Consider the following 22,518-nt stretch of genomic DNA (forward strand, 5'->3'; position numbering starts at 1 on the left):
AGTTGCCATGGTCATCTTCCTTGCCTGTTTCTCTTCCCATACATTTGAAATCTCTCTACTTGCCCTGCAAATTCAAACTTTTTGTCCTCATCATTGAAACCATTCACTAACCTGCCCCTCACTTCTAAATCATATCTATTCCACGTTGCATAGTTTCCTGTCCCCTCCAGCTTCGCAGCGATACTAACTTTTGACCTCCCATTTCTCCTCTTTTCTCGCAATGTCTGCAAGTGTTCTTTAATGCTGTCCCTTAGGCATGAAGTGCCTTCAAACTAATCCATAAGAATGCTACCTTTTCCTTCTTCAAAATGCTCTGCAAGAGACCCCCATATGCTCTGAGGTTGTGTCAAGACCACATCCCTCTTTCAAAAGAGGGATGTAAATGAAGCACTTTGAAAGTGCAAATTAAGTGGGGGTTTAAATATGCCGTGCTTCATTTGCATAATCGTGTCCCAGCAGTCTTTCAAAAAAGGGTATTTCGAAAGTGAAGCCATAGTCTAGACATGTTTCTTTCAGAAAAAGCCCCCCTTTTTCGAAAGAACCGCATCTAGACTATGGTTTCACTTTCGAAATACTCTTTTTCAAAAGACCACTGGGACACGATTATGCAAATGAAGCATGGGATGTTTAAATCCCCGCTTCATTTGCACTTTCAAAGCGCTTCATTTACATCACACTTTCGAAAGAGGGATGTAGTCTAGACGAGCCCTGATAGTTACAAAAAAAGCCCCAGAAACTTAGATTAGGTTGAGTCAGGGATAGCTGAGATGGTGAGGGTATCAAGAAGCTTGTTTGATTGCCTAGGTTTTCTAAACACTTTGCATTATTTGTTAGTTTTAAATATGTACATAAAAGTAAAGTAGCAATGTTAGCAGTAATTCAGAGCACATTGATAACCCATGTTGACCACACAGTCTTCTTGGTAATCTCACCCTCTCTCTTATTGTTCGTGACACCGTTTTATATCATTTCAAATCTTAGTGTAACCTTTTTCAGTCCTGGGCCAGTTTTCTTATGCGTTGTTACATCACTTAATACCATGGAGTCCTGATTCCAATTGAAAACTTGTGGGTACTACTGAAATACAAATAACAATAAAATAATCTTTAACTAGTAATGACTATTGCTTAGATGGAATCTATATCTTATTTTTGGTTTCTGGAAATGTTTGAGAAGAGCAATTTATTGAAGAAGATCAAATTGCTACTAAAAATTTTTTTTTTATGTGGAATAGTTCAGTATTCTTATGTTGTATTTGAATAGCTCACTTTGGCTGCCAAACCTAACTAAAACATAACATTTTACAGATCATAGTTTGCTAGCTTAATTTTATTGGATGGGAAGCAAAGTTTGTACAATTCAACTTAATCACCTGAATTCCAGTATATTGCTAAACATTAGCATTTATTATTCTTTAACTGAAGTTGAGAACAGAGATAAATGAATTTTTTTTCTTTCACTTGCTTTGCTAAAATATCTTTGTCAATGACTTTCTTTGCTCATTCTTTAGCTCTTCTAGTAGCAGCAAGAATGCATGATTTCCGACGCACTGTTAAGGAGGTTATCAGAGTGGTCAAGGTTTGTGAGTCCACATTAAGGAAAAGGTCAGTGGAGTTTTACTGTTTTAATCTTTTACTTAAGATATTGAAGAGTAGCAAGTTCTTGTGTGTGCACGTGCATGCAGATGATGAAACCATACACAGGCAGTCCCCGGGTTACGTACAAGATAGGGACTGTAGGTTTGTTCTTAAGTTGAATTTGTATGTAAGTCGGAACTGGTACATATTGTAGGGGAAACTCTAGCCAAACATTTCTCAAGAGCTCAGTTTTATTCTCCCACACCTCACTTCCCTCAGTCCTTTATTCTCAAGATGAGGTGTCTGCTGAGAAAAGCCGCTCCGCGTCTCCCTGGTCTGCTGGGGGGTGGGGGGAGGCGCTAGCTTCGCGTCTCCCTGGTCTGCTGGGGGGAAGCAGCTAGTGCGGGGTTGCCTCACCCCGTTTGTAAGTAGGGATCCGATGTAAGTCGGATCCATGTAACCCGGGGACTGCCTGTAACAGGCATTTGCCAACCCCAGATATATGCTGTCAGTTTCTAAAATTATTGTTAGTCTACAGGACATTCGTTTAAAATTTGTTTTAAATATTTTTCATTAGTTTGTTGCTGAAGACTATAAAATTACATATATAAAAATAATTCCCCTCTCTCCCAGACTGCCACTGGGCTTAGGGGCATCAATTTAATACTGCTGCATAGGCCACATAAGTCCTAAGGATGCCTCTGGATGGCTGATTCGCAATACACCATGTTCTATCATGATAAAGTGCCACCATACCCACACTCTTGCTTTCTACCTAAAATTTCTTCAGAATTCTACCCTAATGAAGAGATTTATCTACCAATATTGATATCTCAAACCTCATTCTTGGAAGGGAAAAACAAGATTGCATATACTGGCTATGAAAAGAGCTCTCACTTATGAGCTTGACTGGATTAAGCCCATTGGGACATCCCTAAATCTCGTCTAGATTGCAGAAAGAATGAAAGGATTAGTTTCAGGAAGCATCTCATCTTCCCACAAAGTCTCAGGGGCCCATCTTCTTCTGAGGGTAATTGTTCACTTCACTAGACCCCACTTCCAAAGCTGATGTGGCTTTTGGTGATGCTATTCTATGATCCATACTGAATCTGTTTCCACATCCACAATGGAGGCACTCCTTGGGAATTTCTTGATGTGGAGCACGCACAGAAACACTAGTGGAAAGAAAGATTACTTAGCTTGTGCAGTAATTGGAGTTCTTTGAGATGTATATCCCTATGGGTGTGCCACTACCTGCCCTCCTCCCATTGGATTTTCATGGTTGACGAGGACCTGAAGTGGTAGTGGGTCTTCCTCCTCCCACTCCCATATTACCCTCATGTCAGAAAATACAAATGAAGAGCTGTTGAAAATCTCCAAGCCAGAGCATAGGGATGAGTGTGTATCCTGATGTGGAGAACCTATAGGGTACTTGAAGACCCTAACTTACTGTACAAGGTAAATAACCTCTCCTTTTTTTCCAATGTCGGTAAACCTCTCCTTTTTTTCCAATGTCGGTAAATTTATCTATCTCCAATATTATATTCCTTTTTAAAAATTTGTCTTTGGAGGAATTCTTTTACCCAGTGATCAGTAATAGAGCATGTAGATGCAATTAATAAATCGGATATTATTTACTAGTTTTAAATGTTATTCATTTTTCAGTTTTGAAAAATAGTTGATAGAATTCCTTGTCTTCAAAACGGGAATGATGGTATTGGGCTGTTAAGAGGATAAATTCATTGTTTGTATGCTTTGATAATGGGGATATATCAGTACTAATGTCACTCTGTTGTCTGGTCAGTGGCCATGTTCTTTAATACAGATTTTATAATTCATGATTTCTACATGTCATAATGCACTTCTAGGATGATATATTTAAATAGTTGAAGCGTTAATTTTTATTAAGAGCAATAATAATAATAATAGTAAATAGCACTTGGAAGTAAATTGAATTTTGACCAGTTGTTTAAGTGAAGAAACCTTGTGTAAAATTCATGCTTTGAAATGTTTACTCAAGTCATACACATCAGCTAAAATGACAGCGTTATTTACTTTGACAAGGTAAATGTGACAGCTGAATATTTTCAGGGAGCTATAATTACAACTGTATTTATCACGAATCTATAAAACTTGATTGATGTTTTTCAAATAAGAGCACATTATATGGTATTTAGCTAAGGCAAATAAAAAATTCCTTTGAATAAGTGTATCTGTAGCCAAAGGTTTTTTGTTCCTTTCAAGAATTAGAATCTTGAAATATCATTAAATAGAAGTTGTCTGAATTAATAAGTACTTGCTTCACATGCTTAAAAATCCTTCTACTCAATATGAAGTACAGTTTTATTTATTTTTAATTATTACTGTTTCAGTGCTGTATGTCTTAAGTGTTACCGCTTTGTGTAGATGGGAATGGGACTAGTTGTAGATACTATTAAACAATGTTAAAATATCCACACTGCTGAGCACTTTCTCATGAAAATTCTTAAACCAAATTGCATGTTGCAGTCGAAGTTCTTAAAAATAATATTGATATTTCTGATCCTCCTGATTGTGCCTTACTATTTGATTTTATTTTTCCAATTTGTTAAACCACTGCCAAAGGCTGGATTGGCTCCTGGATTATGCCAGTGTCTGTGGCAGAAAATGGGCCTTGAAGGGGTTGAATCAGTCTAATGTGCTCTCAACTCCTTCACTGTGGTTGGTGTTATAAGGACACAAAAGGGGTAGGGCAGTTTCAGGAGATGGTGTGGTAAAGGCACCTAGGGGAGATGCCCATTCAGTGTAACCCATGGCAGCTTTCTACGTATGGTGCCACTGCTGTGTCTTCCTTCCCTGGGAGATTAATTCTAATCCTCTGCCAGTACAGATTGGGTCAGTTTACCAACTTCTCTAGGGACAGGGACGAACCAAGCCCTATCTATTAGCCTTTGGGCCTATAGTCAGACAGTACTAATAATCAGAACAGTAGTTATCAGCAAGTTCACAGATAGATATGTGACATTAATGGGTGTTAAGTAATTCAGCTTCTCATTTTGCAGAATTGTTCACCTGATCATAAAAAAGCAAACATAATGATGCCACAACAGATCCTATCGCTTACATTTAAAACAATTACTTTCACCTTGTGTGTTTGATTCAAAACCAAATTTTTCTTTTTCTTTTGGTAGGGCTTCAATAAATAACCTTAACAATCACTTTCACAAGGTCTTGTTGCTTTGTAATTTGAGGCATAGAGTTCAGATGAATAACTCCATTCTAAGTGTTGAAACACAATGTATTTAAATATTAAATGCAGTAAAACAACTGTTTCATCACCAATCTAATTGGAATAATACTGTTTTTATATATTATTTCATAGGTTCAAAGCACTGTACCAATACTAACTAAATAGTCAAGTTTTTATTTTCTCTGTCAGTTTTGATAATATATATTAATTGGCTTTTAAATTTCTCAATATTTTTGTGTTTATCCCTTACATTTTATTTTCATAATGCACCTGTCTTTTGTCACCTTTTTTCCTCCAGTCAATATTCTCCCCCTTGTTTATCCATTTATTCACCTGTTGTATATTATTAACTGATAATTTGAATCTCTTTGGAGTAGGGACTGTTGTAGTAGTGTGTGCTTGTCCAGTGTTTAGTACAGTAGGGCCATGCGTGACCTGTATATCACAGTCAACTCAGCCCATCCCTACAAACCCCAACATTTTACAGCTCTCTGGAGATAAAGGGTATGACATACAACAGTTGGGAGAGCAATTCCTAGCATGGGGAGACACATAGATGCTAACTGTGCTCTAGCGAGTGCTCTTAAATAGCAGTATGGCTGCAATGGCACAGCACAGGTTAAGCACCCAGTGAATCAGGCAGGTTTGTGCTTGGGTAGCCAGCTCCAACTGTTGGCTATGCTGCTGTGGCCATTCTGCTACGTGGAGCGCACCAACATGAGCTCAGCTACCATGTGCTGTCTGCCCACGGGGGGAAGCATGTACCTAGCTGCTATGTAGACAAACCCTAAATCATGGGTGGGGAGCCTCAGACCTGAGGGTTGGATGCAGCCCCCTTCTTGCCTAGATCTGCACAATAATTACAATTTATGAATACAGGCAGTCCCCGGGTTACGTACAAGATAGGGACTGTAGGTTTGTTCTTAAGTTGAATCTGTATGTAAGTCGGAACTGGCGTCAGCCGCTGCTGAAACTGATCAGTTTCAACCACGGCTGAATCTGGACGCCAGTTCTGACTTACATACAGATTCAACTTAAGAAACCCAGGCGTCCCCAAGTCAGCTGCTGCTGAAAGTGATCAGCGGCTGATTCCAGGAAGTCTGGGGCAGAGCAACTCTGCCTCGGGCTTCCTGTAGTCAGCCGCTGGTCAGTTTCAGCAGCGGCTGACTTGGGGACGCCTGGGGCAGAGCAGCTGGGGTGCTGCTGGGTTGTTTCAGTAGCGCGGCTCCTCGGCGCTACTGGAGCAACCCAGCAGCACCCCAGCTGCTCTGCCTCAGGCGTCCTGATTCAGCCGCTGCTGAAACTGACCAGCAGCGGCTGAATCAGGATGCCTGGGGCAGAGCAGCTGGGGTGCTGCCGGGTTGGTCCGGAGCAGCGCTGCGGGACCAACCCGGCAGCCCCCAGCTGCTCTACCCCAGGGGTAGGCAAGAAAAGTCTGGTCTGCTGGGGGGGGCACTAGCTGCACCCCCCCTCCCCAGCAGACCAGGGAGACGGGGGTGGGGACACCCAAGTCCTCCACGGCTTTGCTCCGTCTCCCTGGTCTGCTGACCTGGAAGACGTGGAGCAAAGCTGCAGAGCACGCGGGCAGTGGGACAGTCCAGGCGCACCGCGGCTGTCCCACTGCTGGCGTGCTCCGAGGCTTTGCTCCCCATCTCCCTGGTCTGCTGGTCAGACCAGGGAAACGGGGAGCGAAGCTGCGGAGCACGCCCGCAGCGGGACAGCCCAGGCGTGCTTGAGCTGCCCCCCTGCGGGCGTGCTCCGCAGCTTTGCTCCTGTCCCCCTGGTCTGCTGGGGGGGTCCAGCGGCTTTGCTGGACCCCCCCAGCAGACCAGGGAGACCGGGAGAAGCTTTTCTCGCCCCGGAGGACACGGGTGGCAACCTGCCGCCCGTGAGCTCCGGGGCGAGAAAAGCCCCGTTCGTAAGTGCGGATCCGACATAAGTCGGATCCGCGTAAGTCGGGGACTGCCTGTAGTAGCTTTAGCCTGATACTGCAAACAGTTCCTTAAGTGCTTGACTTTCTGCACTGAATAGTTCCCTTAATGTAAGGTTGGACTGTATTTCTTTTCATGGAAATCATACAACATACACCAAGGTCAACTATTACATTTCATAAGTTGATTCTAATTCCCAGTATTAACAAAGCAATCTATGTAATAGGATTCCAGGATTTTGTCTCTAAAAGTTAGAATGTTGAGTCGGTATGATGGTGCCTGTAATAGTTACTGGAAATGTATAAAAAACTTTTCTGTCCCTCTCCAATCTTCACTGGCCTCTTCAATTTATATTCCCTTCTTCTTGGGAAATAGGTGAGAGACGTTGCATGGCCTTTCCCACTCTGTACACACTCAGACTTTACATTTCCTGGAACTCTCAAAGTGTTTGTAGTCTCGACTTTAAAAGCTCTTGAAAATTTGGTTTCAGGAAAAGTGCTTCACTGCACTCTAGAATTCAAAGCTGCTTTTGAGTGAGCTGAAGAACTGAATTGCTTCGTCATTCCCCTCCTTTCTTAGGCTGGGCTAAGAAATCCCTCTAGGAGGTGTAAGTGAAAAAAATTCAATGCCCATAACTGCATGATAGCTTCCCCAGTTTCCTTTAAACTTACCTTGTTTCAGTCAGATCCACAAACCAATCCAAGTCTCAATAAAATCCCATGTTGTTGAGCTGTGTGCACAACATTCCTGATCTGAAAACACAGGAAAAGTATATTTTTGTACATATGCGGATTGAACAAAAACAGAGCAGCTGGGTTTGTAGTATCTTTTCCAGGAAAAAAAAATGTATGTAGGGGATGCTTGTTGGCACAGATCAAACTCTGGAAAATTTTGGCCCTAAAAGAATTTGTTTTAGAGAATTTGTCAGAAACCATAAAAAAAGGAGGGGGCTATATTGGAAGTTGGATTTCAGCTGTAATTCTAGTGGTTGCTACTGCTTTGGCTATAAATAGAAAGTAATTTTCTGCCAGATTTCAGTTATTAGTGCCTTTTTTGGTTGGGTGCAAAGCCAATAATATCTTAATTTGTACATCTACTTATTTTCTCTTTGCACATAACTTAAAACTGGTCACTCCCTTCAATTTTTTTAAGATAAAAAGTACAAATTGAAAGTGAGATTTTTTTTAATGTAAAATTTCATCTAGGAAATACATTTTATTATCACTGAATTTCGTACACCATTGAAATTAAAATGCAACAGTTGAGGTTGCATCAGTATTTCTTAACTGCAGAATTAATGCTGCCGTGTGTTTTGCAGTAGAGATTGTTGTGTTTAGCAATTTGTGGTCTCTTAGGCACATTTCAAACACCAACAAATTTGGTGAAAGACTGTTTTTTTTGTACGTAAATTGAATGGCAGGTAATTAAAGCACAGCTGGAGATAGGAATTATTTATGTCCAGCTAAAAGTAGTATCTGTGCACATACAATGTGTGCAATACATAATAGCTTCCTCTTTTTCACACTACACATTTACTGTGGACCTGATCCTGCAAGTTCCATGCAGGTGCAGGGTGCACCCATGTGTAACTGATTGCAAGATTAAAGGCGTGGGTACAAATATATGTGGACACAAGAATTTATGAACACTTTTCAGGCTTTGATAGAATGGGTCATGTATAAGTTACCCACAAGAGGATGGCTGGTCTTGTTGTTAGTGCCTTGTCTACAATGGGAAGTTTGTTGCCAAAACCTGCCTTTCGATGACAAAAACCTCCACATTAGTGTGATAAATGTCATGACATATGGCTGTTCACGGCACCGAAAAGGTTGCAGCCCCATGAGGGACTTTTGTCTTGGCGCTGTCGACAGTCACACAGTGTGTACTAGGTAGGTTTTTTGTCAAGTTTATTGGAATCCACAATCCCACAATGCCCCATTTAGCCACTCTGGACATCACCTTTAACGTGGCTGCCCTTCAACCACGTAATGTTTACAGGAAAAGAGATGCTCGCCAACCACCTGCAAACCTTACGAAATTTAAGTCCGGTTTCTGTGTCTGTGGTTGTTAATCCAAACCCTCTCCAGCTTGGAGTAATGCAGAGCTCTTGAATCTAATTCGTGCATGGGGGGGTGAAGATTCAGTGCAATTGGAGCTGCAAGTGAGCTGTTAGAACTGGGACACATATGGTGACATTTCTTAGCCCTGTATGCCAAGGGGTATGAGTGAGACACCCAACAATGCAGGCCTCCCACAACGCAAAGGAGGCAAACAGCTGGTCTGGTGCTGCACCCAAAACATGCTGGTTTTATAAAGAAGTGGATGGAATTCTGGGTAGGGACCCCACAATCAAACCGTGGCACATTGTGGATAATTCTCAAAAGAGAAAAGAGCCAGAAATATTTGTCCTGGATACACAGACACACATAGAAGAGATTGAAGAGGGCAAGGAGGTGTGAGGGTCAATCCGGTGAAAACCTCTACACCTGGCAGCGAGGCACTGTTTCCAAATGATGATTATAAGGATGTTCAGCAACTCATCGTGGAAGAGACACTCTGTATTGAAGCAACCAAAGGGACATGTTGCTGTGCAGGCAGGTGGGATTGGGAACTGAGCAGGCTGTGGCCATGTGGGGAGGTATGGAGGTGGTGCCATAGTGAGTAGTTGCTGTGCAGAGACCCAGGGCTGGGGACTGAGCAGGTAGTGACCATTTGCATCTGTGAGGAGCGGAAAGTTGCACTATGCAGTCGGGGAGTAGGAGTGGCAGTAAGGGACAACCAGAGGCTCTATTTCACTTGCTGGGTCTGTCTTATGGTCAAACACAGCATTGATTTGTGCACAGATAGCAATCAAATCTTCCTGGGAAATGGTGTCAAAGATTCACTTGATGTACTTATTAATTTTGTCACAGAGATTCCATGGCAGGGCTGCTGTTGCCCTGCTCCCATGATAGGACACTTTCTCAAACCAGCCCTCAATATATGCTGCCAGAACCAAGGCATCACATAGTTTGGCTGCATAAGGGCAGGGGAGGCCCCTCCCCCCAACTCGCCTCCAAAAGCTCAGCCTGGGTTTGATTGTTAACCTTCAGCAGGGAGTGATTGCAGCCTGTTGACAAGTGTAGGATTAGCAAAAATTGTTTCCTTGAGCAACTGCTACACAACTGTGATCCGTACTTTCTTGAGGAATCTCCCCCTCCACACACATTTTCCTCCTACTTTTTTAAAACTCAGCATGATCACAGAGGCTGCAGAGATCTGTGTTTGCTTCCAGGTGCATCCAGAGGCATGCATGTTTGTGAAATGTCACAAACTTTATCATGAAAAATACAGTCACTCTATTGTTAATGGTTACTTTTGCCGACTAGACTGAGGACTCAGCTGACTTTTACACCATCAGAGAAGGTACGGCAACTGAGGGAAAAATAATCCAAGGATGTATGATGATCTGTTGAAGGATTTATTGGTCACTCAACAAGTCAGTCAGAGAAAAAAGCAACAAAGAGAGCAGAGACAAGCTAGGGCCAATCAACCGAGATGGGAGACCACTGAACTCAAGCTACAGCTCATGAAGGACAAATATGACATCCTGAGGGGAATAATATTGATGAGTAATAATAGAGACCATAACCAAAGACCTCCCTTGCTGAACTCTTTTTCTAGCAGCTGTGCCTCTACCTGTCCACATCACCATGCCTGGCCAAAAAGGTGCATACTACATCTAGCTCACTTACCTAGAGTTGTCTAAAAAATGGAATTACTGAGCTGTGAAACATTTTCTGGTTTTGGAAAAATGTTCATCCCTGTTCAGCACAACAAGTGACAATCTGGACATTTTTCCTTGAACAAATTCTGAAAGATTCCATTTCAAGAGAACTGAAACAATACTTTTAGGCGTGCTGCCTGCACGCATGGAAGGCACTTGTCGGTTTCATCTTCTCCCACTGACGAGTCTTTGGGTGTTCAGCTGGAGAGCTGTCATTTTGAATTCACAAATGAAATGCTTCCTAAAGGAGCATCAGATTTCTTTGGCAAAGTTTGAAATTTTCCTATGGAGAATCTCAATTTTGTGAAAAGACCTTTTTCTGTCCCCCCCACCCCCACCTCTGCGCCTCTCCCCAAATCATTCCAATGGAAATCTCCCACCAGCTCTTCACTTTACTACTGTCACAGTTTCTCCATCTGCAGAATGGCTGTAGTAGTGCTGAACAACTAAATGTTGAGATTTATGGATGAAAATGCAACAGTTTGGCCCCGTTTAATTTTATTTTCTTTTGAAAGATTCTGCCATTTCTGAGAGATTCTGTATACTTAATGTAGTTATTTTTAAAATGCAACCACTGAATGAGTGCTAATTATATTTACTATATAAATATACAAATATTCATTCATACACACACACACACACACACACATATCAATCATATAGTCAGCGCACAAATTACCCCTTTTCTCCATTGCAGTCTGTCTTCTGTTTGGGTACGTCTAAACTACATGGTTCTGTCGACGGAGCCATGTAGATTTGTTGTTTTGACAAAGGCAAATGAAGCCGCGATTTAAATGATCGCGGCTTCATTTAAATTTACTTGGCTGCCGCGCTGAGCTGACAAACAGCGATCAGCATGCTAGTCTGGACGCTACCCTGCCGACATCAAAGCCCTTTGTCAGCAGCCCCGGTAAACCTCATCCCACGAGGAATAATGGGGCTGCCGACAAAGGGCTTTGATGTCGGCAGGGGAGCGTCCAGACTAGCGCGCTGAGCGGACAAACAGCTGATTAGCTGTTTGTTGGCTCAGCGCGGCAGCCATGTAAATTTATTTAAATCGCGGCTTCATTTGCCTTTGTCTATGTGTCTAATCTACATGCCTCTGACGACAGAGGCATGTAGCCTAGACACAGCCTTTGAGATGAAGAATTGTTTCAGATATGTTGAAATTGTATTATTTGTAGTCTTGCTTTGTATAAATTAACAGCAGTGTTAATATGCTAGGAAGAATTTTAAACTTACTCCTATGCTATAATGATAAATACATATTTTAGTTTGAAATGTGTTGAATTTATATTTGTTGAGATTGGTAACCGTGACTTATGGCAGCCAGAAAGTGGTACCTGTATTTATTTTTCCATGTGGTTTTTCCAGTTTATCACTTGGTGTGATTGTACTGTTCTAGTTCAGAATCTCTCTCTGGCAAAAACATACTTTTCTTACATACTGTAACTAAGCAAAGGCAGTTTTGTTGGATGTATGAATATTTAGGAGCAGATGAGAACATTGAAATAATTTTGATTTTTGTGTAGCCTAGTGTTTAGGGCACTTGATTGGGATTCAGTAGACCTGAGAGCTAGTCCCAGTTCTGTCACTGATCTGCTGGGTGACCTGGGTAAAGTTATTTTACTGTCTTGTGCCTCAGATTCACTATCTATAGAATGGGGATAATTATTTTTGAAAAGTTGTTATGTAAGAGCTGCTTTTTGTTTGTTTTGTTTGGGATTTTGTTTTGTTTGAGTCAGTCTCTCGGGATGGCATGCTTATTCTTTAATTCAGCAGTTTGTCAACTTTTGTAAAACTGCTTTTTTAAAAAAAAGGAATATTCTAACAGGTAGTACAATAATATATTGTGTTTTTGATTTTATGTATATATTAGGCTTACGGAATTTGAAGACACACCAACAAGTCAGCTAACTATCGATGAATTTATGAAGATTGACTTGGAAGAAGAGTGTGATCCTCCTTCATTTACTGCTGGTCAAAGAAAATTAAAGATACAGGAGGTGAATTCTGTCAGTACTTTGCACTTGGAGCTGCTTGTGTTTCTGTTTGCACACTATTATGTCCAAAGTTAAAAACAATGTCATGATGGATCAGTTTAGCCTTAGCTATTGCTGCCTCTACCATCACATTCTCATGGGGAGAGTGGGAGGCATAGGCGGAAGCATTCGCAAACAAAATTATAATTTTTTTATGTACTTGCTGGGTGATGGGCACACATGAAAACCAACCACACATTAAAATGTGTAAGATTTCTTCTATGCAGTTTTCCCTTACTCCTCCTGAGAACTAGACTCATCCAAGTACCTTTCAGTAGTAGTAATATTAATAGTAGTATTCAGCTCAGTGAAAATCAAAGGCAGTTGGTGATCAAGTAGCATAGAATCAATCATAGAATCATAGAATACTAGGACTGGAAGGGACCTCGAGCATGACAACAGCTGTACTCCTGTTCTTAGCAGAAATACTTATTTTCACAAGAAGTTTACTGTTGAGCATCTAATTTTGATGATATGGTTTTGGATCTCTGTGCCCCATATCCAGTCTTTATCCCCATTAGGAAGACAATTCTGACATGGATACCAGATCTTCATTTGGAGCATGGTTCAGAACTATGCTTAGAATGGAGATTTGGCACGCAAACCACGTGATTCTCTTAACTACATTTAGTTAGTTGCTTCTTGCCTACCTGCTCTGCTTGAGTCTTTTCACTGTGCTCATCACTTTGCACTACTGTCAAGACCTTTTCCTTACAAAATTGTGACCTCTCATATGACCAGATAAGCTGATTTTGTTGCATGTAAACCTTAAGGATTTGTCCAATATTTTTCCTTTTCTCATGCTAAATTGTCTCTTCTACCCTACTTAGTAAAGTTCATATCTGGAAAAGTAGTTGCTTGTTAATTGGATCAAAAAATCTTGCAAGTGCTATTGCTGGAGATACTCTTGGATGAGAAATATGTCATTGCTTAACATTTTGTTTCTAACTTGTGTTATGTAAAAATAAATATTGGCAGTAATACTAATTAAATTGCATAGCTAGAACCCTGCAAATCCACAGATACCTGCATCTGCTGTTGTGGATATCAGCGGCTCATTATTGCAGATACAGACGTGGATGCAGATTCAAATTTTGTATTTAGAACACTGCAAATTTCAGATATCCGTAGGTCTCCGCATCCATATCCATGGATATGAATGCGGCTATCCACAGCTCGTTTTTGTGGATGGAAATGCGGATACAGATTTTGTATGCAAATAGGCCTTTATGCATAGCATTTGTTTTGTGATACAGTATGCAGTACTTGAAAGGCTGGTTTCACGTGTTGCTTAATTCATTTGAGGAACGCTGATTATACAGTTGTTTTAGAAGAAAATATTCTGTAATGGTTCTAAATGTTGTTTCAAGTTGTTATGATTGAAAGCGAACTTCCTTAATATTGGTGGTGTTATGATGTGCTTTGAGGACCTTATTCAGAATCTTGGTAGATATGTTTTAGACCTCAGTCTCCACCTCTCTTCTTGCCCTTGCACATATGTGGGTTTTTGTTTTCTGTGATAGCTTCTGCATGCAGTATTGGTGGTAGGTTCTAATTACTATAGTCATCTGGGCTTTGTGTGTGCAGATTTCTGCTATTTGTCTGCACTGTTAGTACTGAAATAGTGTGCCTGTTTAGGGAGGAGTGTATTTGCTCACATGTGGAGACCAAGGTTCCCTGCAAGCTGTGCACTTGCATGGGTGAACAGCCCTTTTCTGAGCCCCACACAGATGTTCAGAGCTCCCCGCACAGGCAGGGAGCTCAGCAGGGGAATGGAGGTGCGCGGCACTTGTAGGGTTACCAGATGATTTCAAAAAAATACTGGACACACTTGATCTCAGATGGGGGTGGGGACCAGCCGGGAGGGGAACGGGGCTGGCCGGCAGGAGGTCGGGGGGAGCGGCTGGCCAGGGGAGATGTATGGGGGAGGGGGGGGAGAATGGCTGGCAGGAAGCAGGGCTGGCTGGGAGGGGGTTGCAGGGAGCAGGGCTGCCCGGGGGGGAACCGGCAAGCGGGGAGCAGGGCTGGCCAGAAGGGGGTCGAGGGGAGTGGAACTGGCTGGGAAGGACTGGCCGGTGGGGAGCGGGGCTGGCCTGGGTGAACGCGGATCCCAGGGTGCTGCCTGTCCTGTGCACAGTCCTGACGGGGCGCACGGACGAGTCCGGCCCTGGTGATTCCATCCTGCTGTGGCCCCACTCCCACTCCCACCCCTCTCCTTTCTACTATGTAGTTGCATACTGCCTGGCTAGTAGACACGCTCAGGCAGTAAAACTTATTTAATTAGAAAATACTCGACGTTTATATGTCCAGTATTTTCTCAATTTGTTTCCCGGACAGAAAGCTCAAATACCGGACTGTCCAGTTCAAAACCAGACACCTGGCAACCCTAGGCATTTGCCCTCTTGTAGGAGCAGGAGCAGCAGAAGTTGGTTTCAGCTTGTTCTCCAGGGCTGGGCAAAAGATGATCTGCAGGCAGGATCCAGCTGCCAGAGCCTCAGCCAGCTCCCTGCCTGCCCTGCACTCACTTGGCACTCCAGAAACCTGGATGCAGGACTACCTGTGTGCCACGTGTGAGCATGTGGAGGGAGGGGCAACAGGCTTCTCAGTAACGCCTATTCGCCAGTTTCGACCAATAGCAGCTGCCTGTTTGCAGAACAGACAGCATGTGAAGTGCCCCATCTCCCTCATCCCCTGGGCTCACAGCATTCAGTTTAGAACAAAAGACATGGCTCCTGCGGCTCCCTTGAGCACGTACCGGGGCTGGAAGGCAGGGACCCTGGCTAAAGAACCTGCCGGTCTTCTGGCATAGAGCCAGGTAAGGTCTTCCAGCCAGAGCCTATCTCTGGTACCCCAGCCCCCATCCTTCCCACCAAACCTCTGCCCTCCTTCTGTCCTCCCACCTCATGTAACCCAAACCTTTTGCACCCCTGCTCCAGCACCTATATACCTTCCCAGATACTGCATCCCCTCCTACACTCCTCCTCAAGTCACACCCCCCTCTCAGATCTTGCACCCCAATTCATTATTCCTGGTCACAGCCCAAATCCCTGTGCCCCCCCAACCCTGTGCCCCAAGCAGCAGCGCCTTCCCAGGCCCTGTATCCCCTCCTCACCCCAGTCCATTGCCCCAGGTCATGATCCCCTACTTCACTCAAACTCCCTCCCAAATCCCACGCCCCAATCACTTACCCCTAACCTCCATCCCAGACTCCCCCACCTTCTCCATTAATGTGATGAAAGAGTGCTGCCCTCGACCACTTACCAAATTCTTGGAGTGGCCTACCTCTGTGTTAATGGCATAAGGTAAGAAAAAAAAAAAGATTCTTTTAACAGAATTTTTTTGAGTTTTGCAGATATCTAAAACTCTGATCTTAATGATTTTTTAAAATCCTGTGTTACTGGTTAATACATGGTAAACTGTATTGCATTAAGGCCAGATCTTTGCTATCTGGTAGAATTCTAGCTCTTATGAGTGAGAAGCAGCAAGTACTAGGTGTTTTGTAGGATGAAACTGTATTTGCAAGATCTCTGAAACATGCATCTGTCTGTTAGAAAGGATGATGCTTGTACTTCGGGGTCTCAGAGGGTAGCCATGTAAGTCTATAACTAAAAAAAAAAAGCCCAATAGTCCTGTAACACCTTATTTTTGTTAGTCTATATAAATAGTATCATGAGCTTTTGTGGGCACAGCCCACTTCTTCAGCCAAGTGTAGTGTTAATTTTCTTTTTACTGGATTTCGTATTAAATAATCATAAGCATTGCTCCTTGTTAATTATCCCTTGTTTTAATATGTTTTCTTTCACAGTATGTACTATTTATAATATATATTTATATCTACGGTTTTTGTTGGTACTGGTGGGTGCACATCCACACACTACCTCAATATTGGTGTTGCACATAAGAAATTTCAACCCACCCAAAAGAAAATTCAACCCACCAAAAGATGGAAAATCTTAGAGGGAACACTGGTGGAGAACAAGAGGAGGTTCCATTAAAAGTTGCCATGAAATAGAACATAGCTTTTTGAGGAATAGCCAGCTCATAATCATAAGAACATAAGAAGATCCAGACTGGGTGAGACCAAAGGTCCATTTAGGCCAGTATCCTGTCTTCTGACAGTGGCCAATGCCAGATGCCCCAGAGGGAGTGAACACAGCAGGTAATCATCATGCGATCCCTCTCCTGTCATCCATTTCCAGACGGAGGCTAGGAACAACATTACTACCCATCCTGGCTAAAATAGCCATTGTTTGACCTAGCCTCCATGAATTTATCTAGCTCTTTTTTGAACCCTGTTAAAGTTCTGGTCTTCATAATATCCTCTGGCAAGGAGTTCCACAGGTTGACTGTACTATGTGAAGAAAAATTTCCTTTTGTTTGTTTTAAATCTTCTGCCTATTAATTTCATTTGGTGACACCTAGTTCTTATAGTGTGGGAATAAGTAAATAACTTTTTCTTACTCACTTTTTCCACACCAGTCATGTTTTTATAGACCTCTATCATATCCCCCCCTTAGTCTCCTTTTTTCTAAGCAGAAAAATCCAAGTCTTTTAAATTTCTCTTCATATGGGACCTGTTCCAAACCTCTGATCATTTTTGTTGCCCTTTTCTGAACCTTTTCCAATGCCAATACATCTTTTTTGAGATGAGGTGACAACATCTGCACACACTATTCAAGATGTAGGTGTACCATGGTTTTATAGAGAGACAATAAAATATTCTCTGTCTCATTCTCTATCCCTTTTTTTTTAATGATTCCTAACATTCTGTTTGCTTTTTTGACTGCCATTGCACACTGGGTGGATGTTTTTGGAGAACTATCCACAGTGACTCCAAGTTCTCTCTCTTAAGTAGTTATAGCTAAATTAGTCCCCATCATATTGTATGTATAAGCGCTGGATTGGTTTTATTAGTATAGTTACACAGAGGAATATGTTATCTATCTGTTCTAGTTTATTTTTAAACCATATCAGTTATAGATGATGAAGCTAGAATGAGGTTAAGGTTGACAGTTGAAAGCTAATCCTCCAAAGTTTTCAAATTCTTTTTTGTTTATTTTCAGATATTTTGTTTTTAATTCAGAGTATTTTTGAGTGAAATAAAATTATAATGTGAACACTACAGTCTCCAAAATTCTTGAGTACCAAGAACACCCATTTATGCTGTGGGTATGCAGTACCTCTTAGAATCACTCCAAACACGTTTTAAAGTTTGTTTCCACCATCACCTAGATCACACATTTATCTAAGTAATTTCCAATAAACGAGAAGGAGAGGGTCAAATTCTCTTTACAATGAAGTTTCTTCCGGCTTACACAGATCTGAGTTAGCTGAAATGGGGGTTTGCTGCTTTTTAGCACATCTTTTTGTTTGATATTGAAGTTGTGACTTAGTCTGTTAGAGTGAAATTAATATACTGTTACAATCACAGGTTTATTACTCAACTGCATAATCAATTAGTATAAAATACTATTTTTATTATTAAAATACAGTTTGCACAAAATATTGCTGCTTTAAGACGTAATGTTTTGGACCACTGTGTTAGAGTTTGGTAATATTTTCATAAGAGAAACTAGCTGGGCTATGAGCAAAAGAGAGCCGGCATTTAAACACAGGTATCTGAAATACTAGTCTGAGAAACAATAGAATGATTATTAACATTGGGTGGTTTCTAGTGGCTGGATTGTGTTTGGGTTTTTTGTTTTTGGATCCATGTTTTCTCTGAACTGCTTATGTCCATCCATACCTACAGGAGATTTCCCTTTGTGTGGGGGAAATCCCCCATCCCCTAAGCAATTGAGCTCCACTACAGCTACATTATGGATTTTACTCTGGGTGATGGGAGTTAGAGTAGGTATCCAGGTTCTCCAATTTCTGCTGGGGCTGGATGGCTGAGAATTAGGGAGCTGCAACTGGCTCCCTGCTGTTACTCTCTGCTATGTCTGAGCTGTTTGGTTAGAGGGGACAATTGGGGCCTCATTTTAGATGTGCTGGTGTGAAAGTTACTTTGTCAGGTAGAGAATGAGATTTAATCAATGCTTTATTTCAAATACTATTTTGTCTGTCTGGTATGTCTTGGATTACAAGCTCTTTAAGGGAAGAAATGTACCTTACTCCCTTTTTGTATACCAAGTGTATTCAAGTCTCTAAATAGAGGCACAGATACTACAAAAATTAATCATAGCATATTCATATGTCATTGTTACTCATTTTTTTTCAGCTTGAGAAAGTGCTGTCAAAAAAGCTTGAAGATGTTGAAGGTATAAGTCCTATTTAATACATTATATCACTTAGCTGCATCTTACAGTATTAATGGTTTCTGAGCTTTATTGTTGTTTAATTGCCACAGGTGAAATATCAAGTTACCAAGATGAAATAGAGAATGAATTAGAAAATAGTAGGCCAAAGGCAAAAGGAGTATTTGCAAATTTGACTAAGGATGGTAAGTATATAAAAGACTATGAATATTTTAAAAGTAGCAACAGAGGTCAAATCCTACTCACGCTATTTTGTATGATATTTTGTTATGCTATGTACAGTTCCATTTTTATTGTTGTGTATTATTTATATATATTCAGTATACATACATTATGCAGTCAGATGTTGAGTACAACAAAACCTTTCAGTCTTGACTTACACTGGAGCTCTCTGAGGAATGGAATGCATAGTACCAACCCACAAAATGCCGTGCTTGAAATATCAGACATCATCTTTAGTAGTACAGTACTGGAATTCACCAAAATTGTATAAATTTTAAAAAAATACAACTATTGTAACAGCATGAAGAGCTATAACAAATACTCCCAAAATGCAGTTTATCAGGGGTGCTGTTGGTACATAAGTTTGTTCCTGTTTAACATGACATTTACTCTAAACCAGTGGGCATGTTCCAAGGCCCTTCGTGCCTCTGTATTCCCACACTAAAGTTTATACAATGCCATTTATAGGTTGAATTTTAGTCTTAATTATCACAAGAAGTACTTAGTTCCTTTTACTAGAACTACTTTTAGTATTATGATAATATAAAATTGCTCATTTTGTGTTATTACTGTTTTCAGAAGACATATTTTGAAAGCTAAGGCAATGGTTTTAAAGCAGATCTGGAAATTCCATATATTCATACATTGTACATACATTGTACAATTGTATAATACAGTCTGTTCTTCTGCAGATTGTTCTCCTTTAAGTGAGCTGGTTTTCATTTATTTAGTTTTATGTAACAGATGGCATGAAGTTATTTGTTTTTTTTTCTTTTTAAAGAATCTATAGAAGATAATAGTGCTAGTGTATGTGGAGAGGAAGAGGCACAAGATGAAGAACTAGAAGCAGCTGCTAATCATTTAAACAAGGACTTTTATAATGAACTTCTCAATAAAGATAGATTAAAGAAAAATGAAGGGAGGGACTGCAAGGATGGAAATGATGCCCCTGTATGGCCACCTGCATTAGAATCTCTCCTTGGTCCACTTCCTACTGCTGCCAGCCTTGGAATAACAGAGTCTATAAAAGAGTGCATATCTACTAAGGATGGAGACCACAGTAAGTACAAGACTAATGTAAGCTGAAATTTAAAATAGAAAAGTCAGACATATGGAAACTGTTGTGATTTTACTGTTTATCTTTAATTTCCAGTTACCTGTCTGGTTGCGGACACAGCAATTCTATGAAATGTCCTAAGAATGCAAAGACACAGGAATTGACAATCTTGATCAAACCCTGTGGTTCTGCTGGCCAAATATATTGTATTTGACACTTGCCAGAAGTTCCTCAGGAAGGTTGAGGATTTATATCACTTACACTTAGTTAAATATATTAAGGATGTTAAGTAGCAAGTAAATGACTAATCATGTACTTGGTACAATTTGTATCTAGTGCACAATTAGTTATTAAGAGGCTGCTATGGCTCTGCAGGCAGCCCAGCTCCTACTATATTTAAATTGCAGAGTCACAGCTGGGGTACGTCTGGGACCTGACATGAGCTGTGACAGAAGAAGTCCCGGCTTGCGCCAAGTCCAAACCACTGCACCTTTGCCTTTTAAATGTAGCAAGAGCCACCTGGGTGTTAACACATTTAAAAGGCAGAGCTGCTGCACCTCTACTTCCCTAGTCCCTCCCTCTCCCACCTTCCCTCACCGCAGAGACTGTGGTGGGGGGGGGGAGGGAACTGGCTTTTAAGGGGAACAGGCTTCCCCCAGCACAGTGTCCTCTGACATAGATGCAGCAATGTTGGGGGAAGTGCGAGTAATCGACTTGACTATCTAGTAAGCTTAGGCTTATTGGGTGGTCGACTAATCAACTACTCTTTTACATCCCTAAAATATATTGACCTTGATATTATATTTGACATGAATATTTCACATGTTGCAGATACTATGGCTTTGTCTACACACAACAATTTAAAGTACAGCCACGACAGTGCTTTAAACTGAAAGAGTGGTCATGGCATGATGTTTGAGGGGAGTAACGAACAGCATTGGGAACGTGGATCCCAGCACTGTAGTTTGGTTCACACTGACATTTGTTAGCTCTGTAACTTGCTGCGATCAGAGGTTAGTGGGTATGCCGGGAAGGTTTTATACCCCTGAGCCAGAAAGATACAGCGTTGTAAAGTGCCAGTGTACTTGGCCTATATTACTTTACCTGATACTTCCAATTAGCAGTATGTGACAAGTGAATTTTTAAGTACAGTAGGAATTAAAACCTTAAGTACCTGTGTTTAGCTCAAAACAGACACATCATTTTTTTAGGAAATATTTTATTGGAGTCAAACAATTCTTAGTCAAGAATCAATCCAGTATATTTAATTCATTTTTAGTAGTTTATAAAGTTGCAAATATTCAAAATACTCAACATACAAAACAGTGTATGCGTTTTTCCTGGTATGCATGTTTATTAATACTTTGTTTGGCATGTTCAATTCCTTCATCTCTGATTCCTGAAATCTTTTTATAGCATAGTACTCAAATGGAAAGTATCAGCTGTGTTGATCAATTGAAAATTTCAATTTTTCAGAAGTCAGAGGCTCCTGCAAACAGTCAGTGTGTTCCCTTTTCATGAGTAAGCTGAAACTGTGGAGTTTCCTTTCTTCCTTCCTTCCTTCCTTCAATCCTAACATATCTGGTGAAAACTTCATTCTTTTCTACATTACAGTAAATTTTCCATTCCATAAAGCTTATCTGTCTTTGAATCTGTTTAGTCAGCAGATTGAATGAGTAGATCCAACTAAATAGACTGTGTCTTAATTTAGCTCTGACAGAACTTCCTGTGAGTTATTCATGATAAATGTTGCTACCCTACTCCACATCTAAACTGAAGGATCAGACAAAATCATTCTCATACCATGTTACTGCTCATGTCACAGAACTGCAGCGAATCAGTTGCATTATTTATTTTTCCATATTATGTACAAGATAAATCATGTAGAAAAATTGATTCTTTAATTAAAATTAATGGTGGGAGAAATGAATGGCTCACACTATTGAGATATGCATCATTTCACATCAAACTCAATGATTCAGATCTAATAGAGATCAGTAGTAGCTGAGAATTGTTGCTGTCTGATGGCTGTTCATTGACCTCTGAAAAACAAGTTGTTGGTTTCAGTCCAGTTCCCAGTGGACATGTCTGTAAAATGGAAACCTTAATTGGTACTGTCATTGGCAATTTTAATGGAGGGTCCAAGGACTGAATGAACTTTAAAGAAGGAACTAATCTGGGACTCCCAGATATGATCCTCCAAGTCAGGCTTGAGGCTTGTGGGCAAATAAATATATGGCAGCTTAAGTTGTAACTGCCTGTGTTGTGCCAGTTCAGTGAAAAAATAGAGGTCTTTGCTCTCGGGCTGTCACATCCATTTAATGTTTTTTACAAGATGTGTTTTGGTATGTTTATTTTAAACAATACCTTCTAAAAATTCCAATTCCGTTGTGAAGGGAATTCAGATTTCCTTTATTTAAAATACCCAGAATGAACT

The 22,518-nt window shown here is 41.0% G+C and overlaps 1 protein-coding gene across 9 annotated transcripts in view; it reads left to right on the forward strand.

Annotated features, from left to right (window-relative positions):
- Positions 1–22,518, forward strand: part of BRF1 (BRF1 general transcription factor IIIB subunit) — a 260,533-nt gene that overhangs the window by 134,574 nt on the left and 103,441 nt on the right. For all 9 annotated transcript variants that reach the window (XM_075926414.2, XM_075926417.2, XM_075926415.2 and 6 more), the window contains 5 exons: positions 1,511–1,604; positions 12,383–12,509; positions 18,766–18,805; positions 18,895–18,987; positions 19,806–20,084. In XM_075926414.2, coding sequence (XP_075782529.1) covers positions 1,511–1,604; positions 12,383–12,509; positions 18,766–18,805; positions 18,895–18,987; positions 19,806–20,084 — 633 coding nt within the window. The remainder of the gene's footprint in view (positions 1–1,510; positions 1,605–12,382; positions 12,510–18,765; positions 18,806–18,894; positions 18,988–19,805; positions 20,085–22,518) is intronic.

This window comes from Pelodiscus sinensis, chromosome 5, assembly GCF_052426305.1.
Source record: "Pelodiscus sinensis isolate ZL-2025 chromosome 5, ASM5242630v1, whole genome shotgun sequence".
Classification (NCBI taxonomy): Eukaryota; Metazoa; Chordata; order Testudines; family Trionychidae; genus Pelodiscus; species Pelodiscus sinensis.